This window comes from Choristoneura fumiferana, chromosome 15, assembly GCF_025370935.1.
Source record: "Choristoneura fumiferana chromosome 15, NRCan_CFum_1, whole genome shotgun sequence".
Classification (NCBI taxonomy): domain Eukaryota; kingdom Metazoa; phylum Arthropoda; class Insecta; order Lepidoptera; family Tortricidae; genus Choristoneura; species Choristoneura fumiferana.
The window spans coordinates 3,406,027-3,429,226 of NC_133486.1; the positions used below are offsets into that span (position 1 = coordinate 3,406,027).

The following is a 23,200-nucleotide window of genomic DNA, read 5'->3' on the forward strand; positions in this document are numbered from 1 at the left end:
AACGTCAAACGAACCACTCGACACTAACGCCATCTAGAAATATTTCGCATGTCAATAAATCCTGTGGGACTGGGCTGGTCACGTCTGCCGCATGCACCCACAGCGATGGGCCCAAATTAGTACCCATTGGGTTCCGTGGGGTGGCCATCGTAACAGAGACCGACCGAAGGGGATGGCGGGACGACTTGGACGCATATCAAATAGAGTGGCAGGAGCATGCACTCGATAGGGACGAGTGGCGAAAAGAGGCCTTTGCTCAGCAGTGGAACTCTAACAGGCTAGCAAAAAAACCGGCCAAGAGCGTGTCGGACACCCCCGAAATAGGGTTCCGTAGCCATTACGAAAAAAATAAGTAATATTTTTCTAAGGATTTCGTATTTTGTACGGAATATCCAAGTTCAGGTTTATTTTATACCTTAGGTTGCTTTTTCCTTGTAAGATTGATATACTTAATACCATCCTGAATTTTTTCAAAATTTTCCACCCACCGGTTTAGATTTTAGGGGGGGGGGGCTCGATTTTAATGAAAATGTGCACTATACAGTTGAATATTTTGCAAACACATCACTGAATCGAAAAACCATTTTAGCAACCCCCTAATGGTTTTAAAAGACTTATCTAACGATACCCCACACTACAAGATTGGATGAGAAAAATAAAATCACCCCCCATTTACGTCTATGGGAGGTACTCTAAAAGTACTTCTTTTTGATTTTTTTATTGTACCATTTTGTCGGCATAGTTTACATATATATTCGTGCAAAATTACAGCTTTCTTGCATTGATAGTCCCTGAGCAAAGCCGCGGACGGACGTACAGACAGACAGACAGACAGACATGGCGAAACTATAAGGGTTCATTTTGGCTACGGAACCTTAAAAAACGCTAACTGTTCCAGATACCACATGAAGGCTTTCCAGCACGCAGCGACCCGCCACTACATCCGGTCGTCGCAGATGTTCCACACTAACCCGTGCCGCGCGCCCGCGCTGTTCCTGCTGTCCAAGAGCGACCCCGTCGGCGCCGAGCGCTCCAACAGGGCCGTGCACGACAGCTGGCGAGAGATGGGGACCAAGGTAACTTGTTATGACCCATTAACCATGTCCTTCGGCGATTATTCGAACGTTTAAACCGCCTCATTTTTGTGGGCACATTTTTTTTAATTGACTAGATTTTTATGTCGTTTTCGATTATTTGTTAGTTTCTGTTCATCCGCTCAGCTGTTTCTACCAGGGATCTTATGGATATAACATTTCGGATGTGGATACGGATATACGTATGTCAAACATAATACCGGTTACGGTTACAGATATTAAATTATTACAGATTATCCGATAGTTTTGATTACGGATATTAGATTTTTTTAAAGTGTAAAAGTAAAATACAAATAGGAATATAAATGATTTTACTTTATTGTAATACTCGTATAGGCTGACCAGGAATGTAAAAAACCTGACGCCAGGGCAGCACTTCTACGTTTTATATGGCAACATTCTATACACTTACTATACGGTACCTACCAGTCATATTGACAACAGTGTCGGTGATGTTATTTAAAGGAATATTTTCTAATCCTGCAGACTTTTTCTATGACTAATACTTTTATAGATTGTGAATTATTTTCCTTCCAAGGCTATGGATAATCTTCGGCATTTTAAGGCACAAAAACATAAAATAACACAATACAATACAATACAAAGACTCTTTATTGTACACCAGACATAGTAAGCGATACAGAAAACAGATACACAGAGAAAAAAAAATGACAAGGTGAGCAATAGGCCGCCTTATCGCTTAAGAGCGATCTCTTCCAGGCAACCTTTACACTTTAAAATACGACGCGCAAACAACGTTAAACTTTGACAGCAATAGACAGATGACATTTGAATTTATTGTTACCAGTGCAAGAAATTAGTTCTATTAGTTTTCCGCAATATGGCGAGGTTTTTTATAATTCTGGTCAGCCTTTAGTTACGAGTCGTAAGTTACGACTAAGCAATAGAAATAATAAACAATAGTTACAGAGGACGCGCGCGGTTGATCTGTCGGCTCCGCAGGGCAAATACATACAAAAACCTGTCACAACATGTCGCATTTAGACTCCGTCCTTTTCCGAAACTATCCAAAAAAAAATATATCAAATTCGGTTACGGTTACGTTACCGATAGTTTTTAATTTCGGATATCCGATAGTTGGGGTTACGTATACGGAGCTCCATAACATCCCTAGTTTCTATTAGAGATGTGCTGTGTCAGGATAGGCACTCGCACAGCACATCTCTGGTGGAAACGCAGCCTTACATTCAATTTAATACGAGTGACTCTTTTTTTGTACACCACAAAATAGTAAGCTATACAGATAAACAGTAAGAGAGAAAATTACAACATAAACAATTAAGGGGCTGTTTCACCATCCATTGATTAGTGTTAACTGGCGGTTAGGTGTGATGCCGTCTCTATTTGTTTTGTTCGAATAGACGGAGACGGCATCACATTTAACCGTCGGTTAACGCTAATCAATGGATTGTGAAACAGCCCCTAAATCTATTTTATTTCTTAATTTTATTTACACATGGATAAGATAATAATTGATCTTGTATATTTATGTATCATTCCGTGAGTCACAGACGGTTCTGACAGAATGTCAGCGCTGCAGGCGTCCAACGCCCTCAGCATTATGCTGAGTCAGCGGCCGTTTCACTTTTGCGTGGACACACAAAATCGTGTATTTCTTTTTTGTTTTATTTGTGTTTGCTTTTTGTTTTTTTTTTTTTTGTTTTGATGATGAATAAGACTAGTTATGACTAGCTTAACGTTACGATTGTGCGTACAGTGCACGTGGAAGTGCTGGGACAAGTCTCCGCACGTGCAGCACTACAGCCACCACCCGCAAGAGTACCTGGCCGCGCTCTACCAGCACCTCGACAAGTACGGGCTCGTCTCGCAGCCCGAAAAGATGCGCGTGCGGCTATAACTGGACCGGTGAGACTACCTTCATCAATCATCATTATATCAGCCGCAGGACGTTCGCTGTTGGACGTCCTGCGGCATCGACAGCTGGACGTCTGGAATAATAATGCTTTTTATCTCGATTTTCCCACTGGTTAGGGATAAAATCTCTAACTCACAACTGCTGAGCATATTCGTGCTCATACTTTTTTTATTTGAGCATTTAATAAATAAATAATAATAAATAACAAATATCATGTGACAGCAATGAGGGCTATCGCGTATGAATTCGCCACTAGAGGCGCTAGTGTAGCGTGAGGTCTCCGAAATGTCAAATCTCATAGTTTTTGGGTGAGCTACGCGGGTTTATTTATAATTAGAATAATTTTGTGAATATTTTGCAATATCTGAAATTAATTATGGCAAATATGCGTTCCGGGGCAATGACTGTCTGTGTTTTGAGACAGTTTTGTCTTTCGGAAACCTTTGTCCTCCCTTTTTACCGAACAAAACGGGGACTATGCAACACTGTGGCATGCTCGATATTTTTATGGTACGGTTTTAAGGTGTATTAAATAGGATTTTTATCTAAACTTTGTTTTCACGCCCGTAATAACAGACTCTGAAAGCCTTACTTAAAAACCTCGCACAACAGTGCGCCATCTAGTGAGACAAAAAACGATAGCCCTCATTGACCTAGTCCCAAACCCCCAAACTAAGCAAAACTTGTACTATGGACACTAGGCAACGGATAAACATACTTATAATAGATAAATACATACTTAAATAAATACATACTTAAACATCCAAGACCCGAGAACAATGTTGTTTTATGCAACGTCAATGAGAACCGCAATGTAATTTTAAGGAATTCCCGTGAAATTTTAGTAAAAACCCGGAATTTCAATTGAAGGATTACGCGTTCGAATACGCAGATAGTATCCATAATTTTCTATCGACTGTAAGATTAAAATTTCATAAGCTCGTACAAATCATCACTCTCCGAACGTCGATGGTTTTTTTTATTAGCTAATTATTTATTTGTTTTATTTACAACCGGCCTTTTCCTTTTCAGGAACTGTGATGACGTCAACAAATTTAAAAAAAAGAAGAAATAATACATGAAAATCGTTAGACCCCATTGACGAGGAACTTAACACCACAGATTTGTGTGCCACACAATGAAGCAGCCGCATTTGATTGTACATACACACATTATACTTTGGTAAATGACGATAGTATAGGTTAGTCACGGACGTTTAGATTAAACTATTAACGTTATTTGTTATCGCAGCCTCTGGCGTCCATTACCAGCGTTCCACACACAACTGATATTTTAATTTTACCTAAGGGACAGTACATAGGACTTTTTAATAGGCACTGTAATGTTGTTATGTTCCAAGTCATTTTTTTCTTTTTTCTAGCTGTAAGTTTTACTGCGTGAGGAGTGAAAAAAAAGTATTTCTACACAGCTCAAGTGAAGAAATACAACTTTCTATTTTAGAGTTTTAATCTTGAAACTTAGCTTTGATTTTTTTTTTATTGTAAAGGCACTAAATATAAAAATTTCATGACATTTGTTGTAAATCAAAGAAAATGTAAACGTCATTATGCCTTTGTTTTACATAAAATCACTCTATTTAACCTCAAACAATTGAATCTACACAGGGTGTCATAAAAGATAAGAACTCTTTTATTTAGTGCGCAATGTTAGCTAATGAGCGACTGATAGGTGGAGTCCAACGATAAAATTAAATAAAAACATCGTGCAAAACTGTTTCCACTGTATGGTTTACGTCAGTTATGTGATAGTTACTTGACGTCTCATTGAATTTCTACTTTTTACTATGCACTAAAAATAACACCAACGCTCGAGAAAATGCAATATAAATATAGTAATTTTCAATTGTATTTAGAATTAGTCAATTTTGTACGTATGCCGTTGTGTTGTGTTGTAAAAAAAAAGTTAAGTTGTCCATTAGATAAAAAAGAGCGCTGACTATACCTGTGCAGTGGTCGATTTTTGGGCCAAATTTGAGGTAGGAGGCGAGACGGGAGAATTCTATGTGCCCTTTGACTCTTTTTGAGCGCTCTTTTTAAATTTGCAGACCTGTTATAATAACTTATACGTCTATTGTTGAATCCTGTGACGTTTATTTGTAATCGTTGAATCATTGTTAAAGTATGAAATGGATTTCGCTTTATATATTTTTTTCTACATTACTATTTTTATAAAACCTTGGGTTCGTTCGATTTTGCGAATTTATCAATTGCCTAACAGTTAATATGTGAGGTTCTGATCATTGTATTTGAGGTAGCCTAGTTAGACATTAAAGTCGGTTTATATGGAGTGAAATGGTTAGTCAGTGCCTTTGTGTAAGACTTATAATATACCTGGGATGAATACGTCTAAGATCGAGCTATTAGGCACAGTACCGTAAGTTTTTGATATCACTGCAATTTATCTTTAGCACTAGATGCAAGTGTAGTCTAAGCTTCAATTCTCCATCGTAGTTTACTTAGATTATTTGTAAAATCTAATTTGTACAGTCAGCAGACGCGAACGAAAAGTAAAAAACGACTTGTCAATTAATGAAATAAGTATTTTTGAGATCTTCATCCAAATCCAAGAGACACTCAAGTAGTTGGCCAATTAAGTGCTCTGCCATTTTTTGTGACAGTTCTTACATCAGAATAAATACAATAAGACTGTCACGTTCACTTATAATAAGTTAAAATTGGTATTGAAATTGGTGGTAAAGGATTTTTTTGGTCGATTGTACATACACACATTATACTTTGGTAAATGACGATAGTATAGGTTAGTCATGGACGTTTAGATTAAACTATTAACGTTATTTGTTATCGCAGCCTCTATTCGACAAAACAAAAAGTTGATAAATTGCTTTCCATCGCGAATAGTGGTACAAAAGGTTAAACTTGTAGCCACAGAGTACTTTATACATATACTGTTATACTGTTGTAGCTTCGTGAAATGGGTACTCGCAAATACACTCACGATGTCATTTAGAATGAATCTACGTGTGAATGAAGGTTCAATAACCTATTTATTACATTAAATTGGTGTCAAAAGCTCGTTTATTTGAAATTGACAACTTGTGATAAAAAAAATTAAAACAATGTCCTACTTTTTAGATTTATTTTGCTCGCATGTTTTGAGCACTTCTATTATTTTTATCTAAATAGAAAAGTATATAAGTATTGATACTCTGAAACTATGTTAAATCATCCTTTTTTGTTTAGGAGTGTTCTCTCATGTTTACTATTTACCTTTATATGCTAGAATGTAGACATAAGCTGTATGAGCTCCTTAGAAATATTTGATAAATAAAAGTTTATTACAATAAATCCAACAGCCGTTTTTTATTTGTTAAAAAAATATAACAATAAAATAAAAGTAAAGTAACAATAAAAAAAAGTTAATGAGAGCTAAAAGACAGGCGGAATATCGCTAGATGGCTTTAGTATCGTGAGGTTTTTTTGACGTTACGGTCTTGCTTGCTATTGGTTAATAACTAAAGGAGCCGATTGCAAGCAATACCATAACTTCAAAAAAACCTCACGATACTACCACCATTCAGCGATACTTCGCCTGTATTTTAGCCCTCATTAAGTACAGTCCGCGGCACGTAACTAGTGCTGACTGTTAATTTCTAGGTATGTGCCCCCCCTCCCCCAACAATGCTTTTTTTCGCGCAGTTTCACTTTCTCTTACGTGCCGCAGGCTTTGATAACGCCTTCAACATTCCCAATGAGCCATTTATAAACTCCGCTCTTCATTACCTCTCGCCCCGCTCCAGTGGACACAGCCTAATTTTCGAGATAACATAGTATCCAGTATAGTCAGCATCAAATATCGATAATATATTGTAGCAGCCAGTGTTCAAATACTTCAGCACGCCATGTATTTCATATCGCGTGCCGAAGTATTTTACCATTTTGGCCGCTACAATATATTTGATGCTGACTGTACATATGAATAAAACAGTTTGTTTACAAGATAACATTTATTGATTAACATAAATTATCTAATATTATGTTTATTAGGCCTGGGCCTACTCCTCTTCTTATTTGGATTCTTGTTTATCTTCTGCTTAGGCTGCTTCACTCTCTCTTTCGCCGCCATCTTTAACTTCCACGACTTTCCGCTCTTCTTTTTCTCCATCTTTACATTTTGTCTGTGTAATCTGCTTGCGTTTCAGTTTATGCGCATTTCTCATCTTGTGCTGCGCTCCTCTTTGGCCGTCAAACCGGAATATTCTAATTCTTCATCGACCCTTGGTTTCCTTACAAACTTACCTGTATCTTCCTGACTTCTGTTACGTTTCCGATTGCCACCGAAGCCGTTTTGTTTTTTGTCATTTTGGTTCTGGTTTTTGTTAACCTTCTTGTCGAACTTTCCTTTTTTGACGTAGCTCTCGTCCGGTTGTGTTGGTAGCTTCCGTTTCCTGTTACGCTTCTTGTTTTGGCTATCGTCTTCTTTGTTGGCTAGAGGATTGTTGGCTATGGATTTCTCTAGCCTCTTCTTTCTGGCATTTAGGGCGGTCCGATCTTCTATCGAGAAGGATACAATTGGTCTCTATAAAGTAAAAAAATATAATGTAATAAACGTTTTCTTATAACACGTTATAGTTTGAGCGACTAAAGTCTATGGCGTAGTATTCAGCCGAATAATAAGTCTCCAGAAGTGAATCTGGATAATTTCCAAATGTTTCGGCAAGTTGTAATAAATGCAACTGACCAGAACACCCTTGTAAAAGTATTTCAAGGATTCTTAATTGAGTATCACTCGGACTTACTCAAACGACTAGAAAAACTATGTATCTCCTAGAAATTAAATTGGTATAGGCCACTTTTCATCCCGATAAAAAAACTTACGTTGTTCTTGTCGAAGATTTCTGGGTTATTGTTCAGTTTCCTGAGGCACGCCAGAGCGTCCTCGTGCCGCATGAACATGACGAACCCGTAGCCTTTTGATCTGAAATATTCAATCAAAATAAAAGCCAGGAACCTGTTGATAAAAACCAAGATCTGTTTGATGTTAAATAATATAACATAAATAATTTAATGTGATATAAAACAAATGACGTAAAAATCATCACACGCTACTACAAAATTAATCACAGTTTTTTATTGTTTATCAGAGCAGCACAACCGTTCATCATGCCACCAGATATTAGACTAAGTAGAATCTGTAATTTGCTCTGATTAAGTTCGAAACGCATCAGCGTAGTGTTGATAGTTCGGTTTGTGTGATTTATGTGCTCTCACAGTGTGGAGGTGGAAGAGATGTTTGATCCCGAACTTTATTTATTTGGAGTATATCCGTTGAGCACACATTTGTTGCATAGACGTAGCTATCATAAGGTCGCGGAGCACTAGACTCCCTTTCCTCCAAGGTGTGACGTCATTCACGTGTGAACTCTAAGAAGCAGGGGGGCTACTACGAAATTCGAAGTTCGTATCGTACCGTCCCTCTCACTTTCGTATTAAATAATATTAGCGTAAGTGGGACGGCAAAATACGAAGTTCTAAATTTACACTTCGTAGTATGGGGCGTGTTACTCACGGGTGCTTTCCGTCAGTGCCGACGAGTGCCCTCAGATCCCGCATGACGCGGCACTCTGTGATGGCGGCGCGCGCACCCGCCGCCGACACACATATGCGTCGCAGCTTGTTGTCGTCGAAGTGGGTTGGCAGGTTGGAGACGACCAGCCGGTAACGGGAGACGAATCTGTAAGTTCAAAATTTAAGGTTTTTGTTGAACAAAGCCCGTTTTTAATACATTTTTGCTGTTTTTTTTTTTAAAGAAACTTATAGGGTACTTCCGATTGTCCTGTATAGAAACTTGGAATTTGGCATGAAGGAAGGTAGCTCTTATAGATCAACCAGTACGAAAAGTCTGGAAATCTTATTTTTTATGTCTATCTGTCTATGTAAGTATGGTGGTGGTGGTGTGGTGGTGGTAGGTAGGTGGTGTGCAATAAAGAATATTTGTATTGTATTGTATTGTTGTATAGTTGAAACATTTTGAAGTGAGCTCATGTATTTACAATGGCATTGTATCTATACAATCCCTAACCTTTTGTTCCTGAAATCGCCATCCAGTTACGTACGAAAAAGTATAGAAATACATTACACATATGTTTAATTTTCAAACTTATTCCTTGATGAGTAGGTTTGAAATGGCCTAAGAGGTAAATAGCGTACTCTTTTGCGTCGGAGGTTAAAAATACCCACCTGTTCAAATTCTTTAGCATTTGCGTCTTGCTCCGCTCGAGCGCCAACCGCTTGCTCATATCCGATGCGGAGACGCCCACAGCTGCCTTCGTGCCGGCCACGACCACTGCAACAAAACACTTGTACAGTTACCAGCACCAATATCTCACACAACAAGCGTGCATAATCTGATACGACTCTTATTTCTAGGGCCGGAAGGACGTGTCAGATATTTTTGCACGCTCTGCTTGGCAAATATTAATGCTGATGACTGTACCACCGTCGACGAGCACAACGGCCACTCTGTCAAGAGTGTAGCGACTTAGAAGAAGAGTTTTTTATAGTAGATTACTGTTGATACATTGGATGGAAGTAGGCAATTGTTGACTGAGTATGAGTACTGAACGGACGAGCTTGCGAGTTATATTAGTCTCGGCTGGAATAGCAATTGCTGGCTTCGCAATAATATAAAGATTTTCTCAAAAATGGTGAAGGAAAACAACTAAATTAGAATAACCTTTTTCTAGAAATATACTATGACAAAATTCCACGCACAGGACTTATCACGCTAACACAGACGAGTAATATTTACCTCGACGTTTCGGCAACATAACAGTGGCCGTGGTCACGAGTAGACGAGTGAATAAGTCCTGTGCGTGGTATTTTGACTATGAGTGAAAATCACGAAATTTAAGACATTAAGTATATTATTATAATATGACATTTAATTTTATTCAATAACTATTCGATGTTATTTTTATTCTTTATTATTATAGTATCAGTTATTTTTTTAGCTGTATATAATTTATCCCAATATTTCCATGCCCGTTTTAACTTCTTAAAAAGTTTGGAACTCGAGAATAATGGAATTTGTATGTGACATTGTTGTCGAGTTAGCAAGCCGGAAATCTTTATAAATTTTTAAAATTTTCGCTGACAATAATATCAACTTTTACGGACATTTTTTAAGAAAAAATCTTCCATACTCCCTCCTTGACCAGATACAGGTTCCGGTTGTCTTTGGGCTGTTTACTGGCCTTCTGCAGATTTTCCCGCTTGAGCGCCGGCCGCGGCTGTAGAATCTGTCCCTCCAAACGCAACTCCTCGCCCGGCAGCGAGAGGAAACGGGCGGCGTCTTCTTTGTGCTATGGATACGAAATTTTAAATTAAAATGAAGATCAATCCATACTTCCATACTATACTATATATACTATATAATATTATAAATGCGAAAGTAACTCTGTCTGTCTGTCTGTCTGTCTGTTACGCTTTCACGCAAAACGCTGACCCGATTCGGATGAATTTGTAGAGAGATAGAATAGACCATGGAAAGAACATAGGCTATGTTTTATCGCGAAAAAGAGGCTTTAAAGGGTTGAAAAAGGGATGAAAGTTTATATGGGGAAGTTCGTCGCTGTCGAAGATAAAACCATGAAACTTGGCATTTAGGAACTTAATAAAAAATAAGTCTGTATTTGTAAGAGCTTTTTGAAAATTCGACCTGTTAGGGGATGAAATAGGGGATGAAAGTTCATATGGAAGGTCGTCATTATCGAAGATAAATCGATGAGTCTTTATTAAACTTGCCATTTCGGCACGTGATTAAGAGATAAAATAGACTTATGATTGGTTATTTGGAGTCTTTTTGTATTTTTTATTTCAACTCCAAATTTGTATTTTACGGAATCATAATTTGATGCTTAGTAGCGAATCTCTTGTCTGGGTGAGCGGTTGGTTCCGATAGAATGTGACGTCTCTCGATGAGAGCGAAACATAGATGTCGCTAGTGCTGCTGCATAAGTAGCGTAGTAGAAATAAGCAACCTGAGATATGTATGCATAGGAAAAATTCGTGTCTAAATTCCTGTCCAGCGGTGGTGTAGGGGTTATAGCACGCAGCACGGATTGCTGAGGACCTGGGGTTCGATTCCCAGCGTTGGTCTCTTTTTCTGGTGTTTTTCTGTGCATCCATGTCTCAGTTTGTATTTTCGAGATAAAATAGACATTGTTTCGCGCGTTTTATTAATTCTTCCTGTATGGGGGTGAAATAGGGGATGAAAGTTTATATGAAGGTCGTCATTGTCGAATATAAATCGATTGTACTTTATGAAACTTTGCATTTGGGCACTTATAAAAAATAAAATAGATATTTGTTCAAGCTTTTTGAAAATTTTACCTGCGAGGGATGAAATAGGGATGAAAACTTATATGGAACTCGTCATCATATCACAGATAAATCGATAAATCTTTATGTTTAGGTATTCGATAAGAACAAAAAAAACTGAGATTGTTTTTTTTGAATCTTTTTGTATTTTTTATTTCAATTCCAAATTTTTACTTTTACGGTCATCGTAAAACCGAAATTGAAAATACAAACTTGAAATATAGATGCACAGAAAAACAGAAAAATAAGACCATCACTGGGAATCGAACCCAGGTCCTCGGTAATCGTACCGCGTGCTATACCGCTACACCACTGATGGTCAACCGGTACCGACACGAATTTCTATGCACCTCATATCTCAGCTTGTGTTTCTTACTTAGTCACTTAAGCAGCGACGTGCTAGCGACATCTATGCCGTAAGCCCTCGAAACTTTTTCGGCATCCTTTGGAACTAACCGCTCACCGACAAGAGATATCGTTTCTAAGCAAGCAAATTAAGATTGTTTTTTTTTTTGGAATCTTTTTGTATTTTTATTTCAATTCAAATTTTTACTTTTACGGTCATGCCCGTAAAACCGAAATTGAAAATACAAACTGAAATATAGATGCACAGAAAAAACAGAAAAATAAGACCATCACTGGGAATCGAACCCAGGTCCTCGGTAATCCGTACCGCGTGCTATACCGCTACACCACTGATGGTCAACGGTACGACACGAATTTCCTATGCACCTCATATCTCAGCTTGTGTTTCTTACTTAGTCACTTAAGCAGCGACGCTAGCGACATCTATGCGTAAGCCCTCGAACTTTTTCGCATTCCTTTTGGAACTAACCGCTCACCCGGACAAGAGATATCGTTTCTAAGCAAGCAAATTAAGATTGTTTTTTTTTTTGGAATCTTTTTGTATTTTTTATTTCAATTCCAATTTTTACTTTTACGGTCATCCCGTAAAACCGAAATTGAAAATACAAACTGAAATATAGATGCACAGAAAAAAGAAAATAAGACCATCACTGGGAATCGAACCCAGGTCCTCGGTAATTTCGTGTCGGTACCGTTGACCATCAGTGTGTAGCGGTTAATAGCACGCGGTACGGATTACGAGGACCTGGGTTCGATTCCCAGTGATGGTCTTATTTTTCTGTTTTTTCTGTGCATCTATATTTCAGTTTGTATTTTCAATTTCGGTTTTACGGGATGACCGTAAAAGTAAAAATTTGGAATTGAAATAAAAAACAAAAAGATTCCAAAAAAAAAAAAACAATCTTAATTTGATTGCTTAGAAACGATATCTCTTGTCCGGGTGAGCGGTTAGTTCCAAAGGAATGCCGAAAAAGTTCGAGGGCTTACGGCATAGATGTCGCTAGCGTCGCTGCTTAAGTGACTAAGTAAGAAACACAAGCTGAGATATGAGGTGCATAGGGAAATTCGTGTCGGTACCGTTGACCATCAGTGGTGTAGCGGTATAGCACGCGGTACGGATTACCGAGGACCTGGGTTCGATTCCCAGTGATGGTCTTATTTTTCTGTTTTTTCTGTGCATCTATATTTCAGTTTGTATTTTCAATTTCGGTTTTACGGGATGACCGTAAAAGTAAAAAATTTGGAATTGAAATAAAAAATACAAAAGATTCCAAAAAAAAAAAACCAATCTTAATTTGATTGCTTAGAAACGACATCTCTTGTCCGGGTGAGCGGTTAGTTCCAAAGAAATGCCGAAAAAAGTTTGAGGGCTTACGGCATAGATGTCGCTAGCGTCGCTGCTTAAGTGACTAAGTAAGAAACACAAGCTGAGATATGAGGTGCATAGGGAATTCGTGTCGTACCGTTGACCATCAGTGGTGTAGCGGTATAGCACGCGGTACGGATTACCGAGGACCTGGGTTCGATTCCAGTGATGGTCTTATTTTCTGTTTTTTCTGTGCATCTATATTTCAGTTGTATTTTCAATTTCGTTTTACGGGATGACCGTAAAAGTAAAAATTTGGAATTGAAATAAAAAATACAAAAAGATTCCAAAAAAAAAAACAATCTTAATTTGATTGCTTAGAAACGATATCTCTTGTCCGGGTGAGCGGTTAGTTCCAAAGGAATGCCGAAAAAGTTCGAGGGCTTACGGCATAGATGTCGCTAGCGTCGCTGCTTTAAGTGACTAAGTAAGAAACACAAGCTGAGATATGAGGTGCATAGGAAATTCGTGTCGGTACCGTTGACCATCAGTGGTGTAGCGGTATAGCACGCGGTACGGATTACGAGGACCTGGGTTCGATTCCCAGTGATGGTCTTATTTTTCTGTTTTTCTGTGCATCTATATTTCAGTTTGTATTTTCAATTTCGGTTTTACGGGATGACCGTAAAAGTTAAAAATTTGGAATTGAAATAAAAATACAAAAAGATTCCAAAAAAAAAACAATCTTAATTTGCTTGCTTAGAAACGATATCTCTTGTCCGGGTGAGCGGTTAGTTCCAAAGGAATGCCGAAAAAGTTCGAGGGCTTACGGCATAGATGTCGCTAGCGTCGCTGCTTAAGTGACTAAGTAAGAAACACAAGCTGAGATATGAGGTGCATAGGGAAATTCGTGTCGGTACCGTTGACCATCAGTGTGTAGCGGTATAGCACGCGGTACGGATTACCGAGGACCTGGGTTCGATTCCCAGTGATGGTCTTATTTTTCTGTTTTTTCTGTGCATCTATATTTCAGTTGTATTTTTCAAAAAAAACTGGTTAAATTCGACTCAGACTCGCGCATCAAGGGTTCCGTACGTAGGTATTTATAAATGAGCTACCTTTATACAAAGTTCCAAGTTTCTAGGACAGCCGGAAGTACCCTAAACCTTTTTCAGTTAAGGCGATTTGTATGGAAACACTTTTTTAATGACTGTAGCTTTTGATTGCGTTAACTTAGAAGTTCGATTTTTTCACAGCTTCCGGGACTATTGACCTGAGTTTAGGGTTTTAATTTCAACTCGATACATACTCCGCGCGTTTACGGGATAAAGGGTCTAAGGGTTCCATTTTTTTCCTTTTGAGGTACGGAACCCTAAAAAACATTTGTTTCGGCTCTTTTCACATTTCGACATTTTTCATACTTGAAGATATGGGGATGAAAGTTCTTAAGGAATTCCAAACAAATTTACTATAAGTATACTTATCGGAAAAATGTGTAGCTATGCTTAGTAAGAATGACGTCTTAATTATAATCCTACCGTCCTAACTTACAATAAAGGACGTAAGATGTCAAGAGTTCACTATGAAGAATTAGTCCTTTTGTGTTGGCAGGGTAGAATACACGTCGTATTGCTAAAATATGGCTACCCGAAAAATATTTATGTTTTAGAAAGAAGAACAAAAAAAAATAGTTTAGATATAAAGCATGTATTAAAATAGCTTATTTTCAGTAAACCGTAGAGGTTTCTATGTGCTATTATTGGCAGAATAGGTACCCTAAATAAATTAAACACTTTCCAAAGTTACTATTCCACGCGGACGAAGTCGCGGGCAAAAGCTAGTGTAATATAATTTAAGTTTAAAATATTGGGACAGACGGTTAAAATAGTTGTGTCATTTAGGAAAACTGGACAAGTGCGAGGTAAACTCGCGTGGAGAGGGTTCCTACAATGCCAAAGTCAAATGTTTTCCTATATTTTTGTATATTTTTACAGTACTTTTTAAATTTTATTACCTCTTATGTAAATTATTTATGCTAATCTAACCTAAACTAACACAGTATACATCATAACTAAACTGAGAAAATAGCAACTAAAAATTTAACACATTAAGTTACAAATATTAATTAAAAAGTAGGAGAATAAAACTAATTTAAAAATACAAAGTATACACAAGAATACAAAGTCCGAATTAAATATTTTTGAATTTGAATTTGAATCGCAGTTGACCCGCGGCAAGGATCCCAGGATACTGGCAGCATTGCCACGCTGGATCGCGAGACTTAGCCGTTGGGCAAAGTAGGAGCCAGCCCTGAGATCACCAGTGGCATGGACCAACCTTGTGGACAACTCCTTGCACAGTTTCTTTGTTTGCGACGACCACGGGCCCAAAGTCTCTACAGCCAGCGCAACAAATTCGTAATTAGCGCATAGTTGTGAGTACTTTCTGGACTTTATACTTTTTAAATTAATACGAAATATCACATCTCACAGTAAGATGCGAGTTAACTACCTACCACTAGCGCTATCTAGTAGTGTTTTAGTGAAATATTTTCCGTGAACGTATTTTATTGAGTTAACCACATTATTTTATAAAAGGTTGCCTGGAAGAGATCGCTCTTAAGCGATAAGGCCGCCTATTGCTCACCTTGTAATTTTAATAATTTGTTTTTCTGTATCGCTTACTATGTCTGGTGTACAATAAAGAGTCTTTGTATTGTATTGTATTGTATTTTTGATAGAATTTTCTAAGTTTTCCTGTAATCTCTAAAGCAACAAATTTTTGCATTTTTTTTTTTCAAAATATAGGCTCAGTAGTTTTGGAGATCAGGGGGGGATGTTCAATTTTAATAATAATAATAATAATTTTTAATTTGCTCATTTGTCCCCCGAAAATTACCCTTATTTAAAAAAAAATATATTTATTTACTTTGCACATCTGTGTTTGGGTCATAGGATTACATCATCCTACCAAATTTCACCTAATTTGGCCTAGTAGATTCAGAGCAAAATTTATTTTTTTTATTTATTTATATTCAGGATAACAACAGCCATAAATGTAATACAAGGAACATACAACATGGTTACATCACAAAAGGCCAATAACAGTTATCCATTAAGTTTTAAAATCTATGTCATCATAGTGGAAATGTTCACACCAGACACGCCAGCTCATGAACAATCTCTAAAGTATTATAAGAAATTGTGTATTATAATTATAACTATCTGTTTACTGCAAGAGTGCCTAATGTCAGAAAGACTAAAAAAGAAAGAAACATGAGTTTAACAAGCGTACATGAGTGGGGTGGTTATTTAGAAGATTTCCATCCATAATGTATAATGCTTATAATCTTATTTATTCTACTCATAATTTATATTACTATTGTTAAGTTGCCTCATTTAGTACCTTTTGTTCTTCAAGGTCATAAAATCAATACATAAATACTGCCAACTCACATAAGAACATTTTTTTTATATATATATATATAAGCCACTAGTAAGTACAGTCGACCAAGAAAGTGCTCCACCAATACGGGTGACTCTCATATTGACTTGTGAGTGAAGATAGGCTTTGACGTTTAAACGCTACAAAGGACATCGAACCGCAGGGTGGTAAAGGAATTTCCTGGTCGACTATGCAGTAATGCTACCAATAATCAGCAGGACAGTCAAAACAAAGTTGGAGTAAATTTACATACATATGTATGAAAAAAATTAAATAGAAAGAAGAAAGAAATAGAAATTACAATAGGTAAGCTCTAAACGCAACAACAACAACCAGCTCACAGTGCCCACACTAGGTGTTGTAACTGTTAGTTTTAAGTTAAAAAGACCGAAAGAACATCTGATTTAAATTTATTTTTGGATCCCAAAAAAGGATCAGTAGTACTGAATTCACGGTTGTACAGACGGGGGATGCGGGATAGTACGGAATTTGAACCATAGTTAGTGGAATGAAAGGGTTGATGGAACAGGGTAGTGTGTCTCGTGCGGCGCTTAGGGGTGCGCAAGTAAATAGCTGACAGTAATTCAGGGCTGTCTATGGAACCACGAATAATATCGAAAAGCAAGGTCATGTCAGCCACTTTACGACGCTCTTCAAGTGTAAGGAGACCGTAATGGCGGCAGGTATTAGAATAAGTTGTATGAGGTATTTTAAATTTATGATTTAAATAGGCTAAGAATTTCTTTTGGATTCGTTCAATGCGGTTCTTATGTATAGCATAGTAAGGTGACCATATTGGGGAGGCATATTCAAGAATACATCTTACATATGCATAATAGACTATTTTTAAACTCAACAAGCTTTGGAAAGGTTTGCAAGTTCTTAGTACGAATCCTAGATTTCGGAAAGATCTGTTTACAATGTGATCTACGTGGTCTCTAAAGGACATTTTACAATCAAGCATAACCCCCAAGTCACGGACAACATCGGTTCTCTCCACAATAACACCATTAAAGTTGTAAGAAAATTTAATAGGAGTAGGACTACGAGTAAAACTGATACACTGACATTTATTAATACTGAGAGTGATCCTGTTACATGTGTAATATTCAAATAGACTATCAAGATCCTTCTGCATAAGCTCGCAGTCACTTAAGGACTTAATTCTCATATATACTTTCTTGTCATCTGCGTATAACAAGTGACGCGCATGGATTATATGTGTATTTATATCATGTATATACGCATTGAAGAAAAGAGGACCGAGATGCGAGCCCTGAGGGACGCCAGATGGAATATTGATATAGTCAGATCTAAATCCGCCGAGAACAACCGCCTGACAACGATTGGTAAGGTAGGATTTGACCCATCTTAGTAGATCACCATGGATTCCTAGCATCTCAAGTTTCATGAGCAGGATGCCGTGATCCACCCTGTCAAATGCCTTTTCAAAGTCCGTATAAATCACGTCAACCTGCCCTCCACCCTCCATTTCATTCAATACATAATTAGTGAAACCTGCCAAGTTAGAAACTGTAGATCGTCCTCTAAAGAAACCATGCTGATTATCCGTAATGCCAAGACGTACAACAGGGTAAATAATATTAAAAACTATCTGCTCAAACACTTTTCCCATCGTATTTAGGATTGAAATTGGACGATGGTTATCGATCATAGTCTTTGAACCTTTTTTATGAACTGGTATAATATAGGCTTTTTTCCAAATCGAAGGAAAAGTACACTTCTTTAATGACAGGCGGAAAAGGATGGTAAGTGGAAATGCAAGGGACTCCGCACAAGAATGTATGAAAATTGGAGGGACACCATCGCAACCCGCCCCCTTGGACTTATCCAGGGCCTTTAAGGCTTTTAAAACGATGTCACATGATATATTGATAAAGGACAAATTATCCCGACTAACGACACGTTTTACATTATCGGAGGTGTAAGATGTAGAGGAAGTGCTAGTGTTGACAAAAACACTTTTGAAAAACCCGTTAAATGCGTTACAGATATCTTTACCGCTATTAAAAATGTCATTGCCTAGACTAAAACAATTTGGGTAGTTTGAACCACCGCGCTTAGATTTGACGTATTTCCAGAAAACTTTTGGCGAATGTCTGATGTGGTCTTCTATATTATTTGTAAAACGCTGAAAGCATTGTTCTTGTACCCGTTTTTGACGAGATCTGAGCATCGAAAATGCGTCATAGTCGCGTGGGTTGCCGAATTTTTTCCATTTACGATGATATTTGGATTTTTCGCGCAGTATTTTAATTAGAGCTGAACTGTACCATACAGGATAGGAGTGATTTTTTGGAATAGTTAAAGGAACAAACAGTTCAAAACACTCATTGAGCTTATTATAAAATATATCAATAGCTTCCTCCACATTTTCCGTGTCTAATAAGCTTGTCCAGTCCTGTCGCTTTAGAAAATAATTAATTTGATCATAGTCACATTTATAGAAGTTATAGCGTGGCGTGGCATTAGGTTTTAACGGTTTAATAAGTAAGTCAATTATGTCGACAGTGAAAGGAGGATGAAAAATATCCAACTTTGAGATTGGATGGCATTGTATCACTGACAGTGATAAGCTACTAAAACACAGGTCTAATATATTATTACAAGAGTTAGGGATCAAATTATATTGAGTTAGACCTAGATATTGCAAATCCTCCACGAATGCTAGTGCAGCGTTCTGGTAATCTTCTTTACCTCTACTTATCAAACTAAAGCCTGAATTATTCCAGGAGATACATGGAATATTAAAGTCACCAATTAATAGATAATTATCGGATGGGTACGTTTCGATCATACGCGAGATATTACTTTTTACCGCCTCCAAGTTGAAAGGCAATTTATCCTGGTCGGGCGCAAGATACACTATTACTACAAACAAGTCATTAGAAGTGCCGAGTGCATGGGCGGGTATTCTTAAACACAGCGATTCAATGTCCGGACATGCCCACTCGCGGACCACAGTGGTACATAAGTTGCGCCGAGCGCACAGCATTACGCCGCCACCCGTACATTTGTTAGTCAGTTCGAGGTTCCTGTCACATCGAAATACATCGTACCTAAAATCACATAGTTCCGAGTCCAAAATATCGCTTTGCAGCCAAGTTTCGGTCAAAAAAACTAAGTCATATTCGTTAAGAAGTATATTGTTATAAAGATTTAAAGTTTTTGTACGGAGCCCACGGACATTTTGATAGTAAATATTTAATTTTGTGTCCGTGTTTGTTGAATCAGCCATTTGTACTAACAATTAAATAATAAAGTAAGATTTCAATAATAGAAACGGCGGACGCAGGCTCCAGTACATTAATTATGCCATCGAAGTCGTAGGTATACTCGGTAGAAATCTTATTGTAAATAAAATGATCGTTCAGCGAAACAAAAGTGCCTTGACTGTCGTAGTTGTGCGATAGTTTAGGTAAACATCTACCGCTTAACCTTTCGAATTCACTAAACAAGGCATAAATATTGTGATTAGTGGTATTTATTAAGTAGAAATTAAGGTTACTTTTGAAGTAGCATGTTATTATGTGATTAGGTTTAATATATAATGATGGCATAACTAGTGTACTATGCGGAGTGCAGGAATAATATAGATTAATTTTGACAATATCGTGGAGGCATAATTTTGTTATATGCGTACTGTGGGCACGATGGGCTAGCCTTGCTAGTGTCAATAGAATTAGTAAGATTGATACATCAACATAATAGGAAAAGAATATTACATTATTATGACGTCTACTCTCCAAGAAAATACATAAATGCGTTAAAGTGACCGTAAGGTATAGGTTTTTAATAATTAAGCGCGTTTGTAATTACAATGAGAATGTTTACATGTTTTATTATGCGTTACATTATAAAAGTAAGCATTACAAGGCAGTAGGTATGATTTAGTGAGACATATTAACAGCAGCAAAAAAAACGACTTAACCAACCAGAAAAATAACAGAATTAATCTCATTGTGTAGAGGTATTTACTTTCGTTACAGTAAAGTCATTTCAATAATTGCAAGTCACTTACGTCCCTTACGTATATAATAGTAGATGTGTCTGTCTTTCTAGCAAATATCCTGCAATCTCTGACCCAAACATGCTTGTAATTAGCCGCTTCAGCCGCTATCTTGGTTTCCTTGCGTAATTTTTTATAAAATGGAATGAGATGCTCGTTCACGTAGATTCTAGCGGGTTCCCCGGGCAAGCCGATTTCATTGGTAGTTATACCTTTTTTCTTGCGGATTCCGGATAAAATACTATCCTTTATGAGCAAGGATGTTAACTGGACTACTACATTGCGTGGCTTTCCTGCTACTTTCACACGAGGCTGCACACGGTTGACGCGAGTAATGTTATCGGCGGTGATGATGACGCCGACAGCGTTTGCCATATCAACAACACATTTAGAGAGGTTTTCACTATTCCTTTCCGGAATCCCAGATATTTCCAGGTTAAGTAGGCGTTCTCGTTGCTGCAGCATATAATTTTCAAGTAGTAAATTATCGTGAGCAATTTTTAGGCTGGACACATCTTGCTCAACTGTGTTGATCCGATTAATATTGATTTCAATTGTTTCAACCCGAGAGTCCAAGGCGTCCTGCCTTTGAGAATGGAAGTTAAATGATTCTTTAAAGTCGGACAGCTCAGTCTTGAAGTAGGTGTGCTCAAGAATTATATTTTCCGTAGTAGATTTTAAATTAATTAGTTTATCTTTAATGTCGGAGACATCTGCTTTCATTCCACACACTTCATCCCTTTGAGACTGACATATTTCCATCAGTTTTTTTATGTCCTGTCGAATTTCAGATACTTCCTTTCTCATTTCGCTTTCATAGTCTGGTTGTTTTCTTTTACGCAGAGTTATTAAAGAGCTGTCGTATTCGGTAATTTTACTAAGATCTGGCTGCGACCCACCCGTTGATCTACCTTCCAAGGTTTTGCTCGGCGACCGCACAACACTCATCATTGAAAGTAAAAAACCACCTTGTGTACGACGCTGGAGAGGCAACAATCGATTGCGATCATTAACCTTAACTTATTAGTTAAATGCACCCGCGGTTATGAATCGAGTGTGACACTGACGACAAGCAACAGGCTGTCGTTCACTGCTACGATTAAGGTCTTTTTTTGAATGAATATATATAATTATTTTAAAGAATTCCTTATTTCTCACGACACGTCCACTACGATTGACTGGTATCGAGCGAAAAAGGCTAAAATGGCTGTGACAGACACGCACAACTGATCCTGCGGTAATTTTTACTTTTATTTACCTCAAACTTGACAAATCCTGATCCCTTGGAGTGCTCAGTCATTCTGTCGACGCAGACCAGCGCGTATTTGACGGGCCCGGTCCGTTCCACGAACTCCTTCAGCAAATCGTTGTCTATGCTGAACGGGATGTTGGTTACGAAGACCGTGCAGCCGTCTTCTGCGTCGTTCAGTTGTATCCTGTAAGTGATAACATTAAAAAATATTTATAAACGTAAAATATATCTGGGTTTATTCTAGACATGGGTAATCTCGACTCCGACAAGGGATCTGATTCACTAAATCCAGCTCCGGTGTCGGTACTGAATCCGCTTATTGACTCAGACTCTTTTATTGACTCCGGTTCTTTTGAGCAATTATTAGTTTGTCTATGGCCGATCCGAAATGGTTCGGTACCGAGGTACAACTGATCCGGATCCGAGGTGCTGACTGCTGAAGTACCGATTCGTCCTAATGACTCTTTTGAATCTGTGAGTCACTTCGGATATACTTACTTACTACTGGCGAACCGGCTCCAGGGAGCGGCACTGAAATTGGTATCATGCTACCTAGCCCTCTTCCTCTCGTAATAAAGCTATTAGCGTGAGCGGGACGGCACATATCCGATCCGATCCAACGTGATTGAACGAAATTGAAGTGCGTGCTGAATCGCCGATCGCGAATCGCTCGATCCATTAGGTTGTTAGAGTTAATTACTCCTCGAGTCAATAAGATTTGAAAGGAGTCAATAAGGGATTCAGATCCACTTAAGGATTTACCCATCTCAAATTTATTGCTACTGATGGTTAGTTGTTTGCTTAGTGTTCAGTTGGTGGTTTGGGTTTCTTCAATGAAAAAACCATTTAGTTTAGTCAAATAGATGACTGTATTGGCCAGCTATCCAGCCCAGCTACGAAGCTTTTGCAGCTACAAAAGTCCTGGATTTGATCCTGTTAGCAATTGAAGAATTCAAAATGTAAGACATAATAAACTGTTTTATATTAAAATAGAAACTTTACCGTTTCCTTTCAGCAATTGTGCTAGTTTCACTTTGATTATCCAATTTCGTCATCATCATGATCCATTTCTTCTCATCATCATTTTCTTCTCCACTTTCATTTCTTCATCATCCTCATCATCTTCGTCTTTCTCATCACTGTCTTCATCACCCTTAGAGTCATCATCTGAATCAGCTGATTCCTCATCAGATTCACCTATAAAAATAATGTAAATAAAATAGTGACTGATATATCACAACTTCCACATCAGAATTTGATTTATTATCTTTGATCACCTATGTATCTATTAAAATATGAAAAATTATTCAATAAGCATATGTAACTACTTATATATAACAGTCTCAATACACTACTAAGTAATGAGTATGTAAGAGTGACTACTACTGAGAATGGGACTGTTATTATGACTGTTAGTGAGTGTGAGAGATCTAGAAATCAAGACAATTTTT

General features: G+C 37.7%; 3 protein-coding genes and 1 pseudogene across 3 annotated transcripts in view; 2 read left to right on the forward strand and 2 right to left on the reverse strand.

The window, feature by feature from the left end:
• The window catches only part of LOC141435808 (uncharacterized), a 30,001-nt gene extending 23,679 nt beyond the window's left edge, over positions 1-6,322 (forward strand). Inside the window, exons 7-9 of the mRNA XM_074098634.1 lie at positions 899-1,076; positions 2,833-2,981; positions 4,024-6,322. Coding sequence (XP_073954735.1) covers positions 899-1,076; positions 2,833-2,973 — 319 coding nt within the window. The 3' untranslated portion in view covers positions 2,974-2,981; positions 4,024-6,322. The remainder of the gene's footprint in view (positions 1-898; positions 1,077-2,832; positions 2,982-4,023) is intronic.
• The window catches only part of LOC141435809 (toll-interacting protein-like), an 82,029-nt gene that overhangs the window by 44,673 nt on the left and 14,156 nt on the right, over positions 1-23,200 (forward strand). The gene's annotated exons all lie outside the window — the stretch shown is intronic.
• The window catches only part of LOC141435830 (RNA-binding protein 28-like), a 17,883-nt pseudogene continuing 1,219 nt past the window's right edge, over positions 6,537-23,200 (reverse strand).
• LOC141435807 (uncharacterized) lies at positions 20,319-21,671 on the reverse strand. The gene has a single exon (XM_074098633.1). The coding sequence runs from the start codon at positions 21,446-21,448 to the stop codon at positions 20,483-20,485; it is 966 nt and encodes a 321-aa protein (XP_073954734.1). The 5' UTR covers positions 21,449-21,671; the 3' UTR covers positions 20,319-20,482.

What these genes read in the sequence shown, in the direction of transcription:
- LOC141435807 (XM_074098633.1), bottom strand. Translation starts at nt 21,448, where the DNA reads ATGATGAGTGTTGTGCGGTCGCCGAGCAAAACCTTGGAAGGTAGATCA.